Source organism: Mytilus edulis, chromosome 5 (assembly GCF_963676685.1).
Source record: "Mytilus edulis chromosome 5, xbMytEdul2.2, whole genome shotgun sequence".
Classification (NCBI taxonomy): Eukaryota; Metazoa; Mollusca; class Bivalvia; order Mytilida; family Mytilidae; genus Mytilus; species Mytilus edulis.
In genome coordinates, this window is record NC_092348.1 from 58,432,665 (window position 1) to 58,436,857 (window position 4,193).

General features: G+C 32.7%; 1 protein-coding gene across 1 annotated transcript; it reads right to left on the reverse strand.

The window, feature by feature from the left end:
* Positions 1 to 523: 523 nt before the first annotated feature.
* On the reverse strand, positions 524 to 967 carry LOC139525158 (helix-loop-helix protein 2-like). The gene has a single exon (XM_071320347.1). The coding sequence runs from the start codon at positions 965 to 967 to the stop codon at positions 524 to 526; it is 444 nt and encodes a 147-aa protein (XP_071176448.1).
* Between the last annotated feature and the right edge of the window lie 3,226 nt (positions 968 to 4,193).

Genomic DNA, 4,193 nt, shown 5'->3' on the forward strand with positions numbered 1-4,193 from the left:
TTTCAAAAGAATACAAGAAAAAAATCAAGTTCACTAAAAAAAACACGAAAATCTGTACTTGGTAAATGAGGTAATAATGCAAGTTAAAGTTTACTATTTACGTAAATAATACGACAAACGAGCGAATTTTCAAATAAATACAAACAAATTGCTGAATTGTTTTTTTTTCTTAAGGGGGGGGGGGGGGGGGGGGGGTAAACGATTTTAGCTAATTATTTATTCATAAATAATTAATCTTTTAACTTTATTTCATATAGTGAGGGTTTTGATATTCAATATAGTTACGTGCGCATATTCCAGAATACTGTCGGAAGCTAAATGGTATGGAATATCTAAATTAAAAAGATGAGATCTAAACTAAACATTTTATCAAAATCAAATTAAAATAAAACGTTTATGAAGTAACTAACTAAAATTTATAAATAAAAGTTTGTAAAAAAAGAAAGAATAAATAATATTGTATAACTCATTAATTAACTTTTGACCCCTTCAGGTATATATAGTCCATACATACAAAATTCTTTCAACCTAGGTCTAATACGTGAGTCATATAAGATATATAACAAATAGCTAATCTTAAAATTTCAATTTTTGATAATTTTTTATCTGGAGGTAGTGTTGGTAATAATTTTCGGAGCTCAGAAAATGCCACATTGAAAGCCTCTACACGAATTCTTTCCCTAGTAGCATGAGCCGTTCTGTATTTTTGTGTTGCCCTTCTCCTGCGTCTGCGCTCTTCACGGCTTAAACCTTGTTCATGAGAACCGTCGCCATTTTGATCATGACTATCGTGTCCGTCAGTACAACTCGAATTCTTCATGAAACAGAAATCGTCCATGCTTTTCTCTTCGGAACTAGGTGTAATACCACAGTCTGATTCGTTGAAATCTGATTTCGGTGATAAGTTGTCAAAATTATGTTCTCTGATATATCCATATTCAAACATTTCTCTTTGGTAGTTCTTCATATTTTCTGAAAATAAACAACAATTTTGTAATAAACTCTGCTCATCAAAATTTATGATAAAAAGAACTCCATAGTATCTACATTTGTTTCCCTAGTTTTAGATTTTTCCAAAATGGTACACCTAAAATGACTTTTGTACAATAGTCGACAAAGGTACTGATACATATATCTGAAGTCAAATTTATGATCAAATTTGATAAATATGAAAAACTGTTATATCATCAAAACTAACACACCCTTTTGCAAACCAAACACAACAAGTTGGATAGGAAAAAAATATAGTAAATTTATGGAAACATTGGGATCAAAACTAGTATGCACAAATTGATGACAAAATCTATGCCCAATTTCAAAGATGAGAATTCTTTATTCAAATACCTGTGAAGTCTGTGAAGGCATTCAAAAGTTAGATCAGACCTTGCATACAATATATATGTTACAAATTTTTAGTTTTATTATTTTAAATAGCACTGACCATCGCGCTGTAGCGTAGGCAATCGCACTTTAGCTTGACCATTGCGTTTTTTTGTCCCAATCGCGTTTAGAGTCGTATAAAATATTTGTTTTACTCTTTCGGAACGAACAAATGGATATTTTACTTCCACAAGGTCGGAAACCCATAAATCATGATAGTACAATCAGCCTAATAGACAGTACTTCGGTCCTGGCAGGATTTTGTCAGAAAATTTCAAGGAATAAATAATCGATCAATTGTACAAAAAAAAATAAGGTTGAAAGTTGATTTTGGACGGTTTTAGCTCGTAAATATGTAAAATTGAGAAAGGAAATGGTGAATATGTCAAAGCGACAACCACCCGACCATAGAGCAAACAACAGCCGAAGGCAACCAATGGGTCTTCAATGTAGCGAGAATTCCCGCACCCGTAGGTGTCCTTCAGCTGGCCCCTAAAATATGCATAAAAGTACAGTGATAATGGACGTCATACTAAACTCCGAATTATACACAAGAAACTAAAATTTAAAATCATACAAGACTAACAAAGGCCAGAGGCTCCTGACTTGGGACAGGCGCAAAATTGCGGCGGGGTTAAACATGTTTATGAGATCTCAACCCTCCCCCTATACCTCTAGCCAATGTAGAAAAGTAAAAGAATAACAATACGCACATTAAAATTCAGTTCAAGAGAAGTCCGAGTCTGATGTCAAAAGATGTAACAAAAGAAAATAAACAAAATGACAATAATACATAAATAACAACAGACTACTAGCAGTTAACTGACATGCCAGCTCCAGACCTCAATTAAACTGATTGAAAGATTATGTCTTCATCATATGAATATCAGGTACAATCCCTCCCGTTAGGGGTTTAGTATCATACTATCATAAAATATATGAGAAGAACATAACCCGTGTCATGCCAACAACTGTTTTTTTAGAAATAAATGTGTTTAGTTCCGATGCAAAGACCCTATCAGTGAATCAATGTTAAAGCCAAAATATGCAATCTTTAATGACCTGACAACAGTATCGTAACTATATCCCCTTTTAATAAGTCTATTTAAAGGTTTTGTTAGTTTCTGAGGAGAATACTGACATTTTTGTGCTTTATAAAGAATATTTCCATAAAATTTTGGATGTGAAATACCTGAACGTATAAGATGTCTGCATGTTGAGTTATATTTACGAATTATTTCCTTATACCGGTGATAAAATTTAGTAAATGTTTTGACCAGTTTGTGATATCGAAAACCCTGGTGTAATAATTTTTCAATAATACATAAATTTCTCTCGCTAAAATCTAATACATTGTTACATACACGAGCGAATCGTACAAGTTGAGATATATAAACACCATAAGATGGTGACAAGGGAACGTCACCATCTAAAAATGGATAATTAACAATAGGAAATGAAAAATCATCTCTTTTATCATAAATTTTTGTATTAAGCTTCCCGTTTATGATATAGATATCAAGATCGAGGAAAGGGCAGTGGTCATTGTTATCATTAGCTTTATTTAAAGTAAGTTCTACAGGATAAATTTCTTTAGTATACATACTGAAGTCGTCATTATTTAGAGCCAATATATCATCCAAATATCTAAAAGTATTGTTAAATTTTTGTATCAAATGTTGTTTTGATGGGTCTTTGCTAATTGTAGTCATAAATTGTAACTCATAACAATACAAAAACAGGTCCGCAATAAGTGGTAGCATTTTGGTTTTCCTGAATGTAGTTTCCAGTATATCTGCATAATAAAGGTATTTATCGAGCAGTTTTCATCCACACAGAAATTAGTGTGTCATACTTTAAGCATCTTCGCTAGCCAAGAGTTACGATCCACCCCCGTTCTCTCCACAAGAGAACGGGAGTGGATCGTAACCCTTGGCTAGCGAAGATGTACTTTAAGTGAAGCAGACGAGAAGGAAAAGACAAATAAATAGCCTGTTCGATCACATTTTAATTTGAAAAAAAAAATCCCTTATCGTCCATTAACTATGATGGAAAAGAACAGATTTGTTGGTTATTATTTTTTTTCATTTTATTTGTTTTGTCATAAATCAGGCCGTTTGTTTTTTTTTCGTTTGAACTGATCACATTTTGTCATGTCGTTGACGTTTATATCGGACTGTAATGTTGACGACCGTACGTTTGGTGACCTCTAGTCTCTGACATCATCGTCGTTTAGTGTTGAAGGCTAATAGTCTCATTGGAAATCATACCAATATAAGTTCTATGGTTTGCCGATGACCCCGTACCGTGATCCGTTCAGGTCTAGTAAATCTATAGGGGGTCATGCCTGTACCAAGTTTGATTTAGAATAGGAGTAAATAGAATGTTTAGCACATCTGTGAGCTGGGATTGGATTTATGATTTTTTTGAAACTAAATTAACCACAAAAATTCCAATTCTAAATCCTTAAATAGATTTTTTTAATTTTAAATTTAAATGATTTTTCACTTTTGAATCAGGCCGTGTACTCTAAAATAAACCATGCATATATTACCCGAACTGTAACTTTTATATTATGAAAAGGCAGTTCCTATTAACTTTCGTTGATAATTCGATTTGTGAATTTCAATTTTAAAGCATAGTATATCTAATCTTGTTTCTCTCCCAGCTGAGCTTTTCCTAGTGATATACTAGAATAGTTTCATTTTTGTTTCCCAATATCTAGTATTTTTTATCATGACATAATTACTAGTAGTTCCTTAGTCAGGAATTCCTAGATTAAGAAAAGTTGGGAAAGCAAAGGCTCTATAAAA

Excerpts from the sequence above, each read along its gene's own strand:
- LOC139525158 (XM_071320347.1), bottom strand. The coding sequence starts at position 967 with ATGAAGAACTACCAAAGAGAAATGTTTGAATATGGATATATCAGAGAA.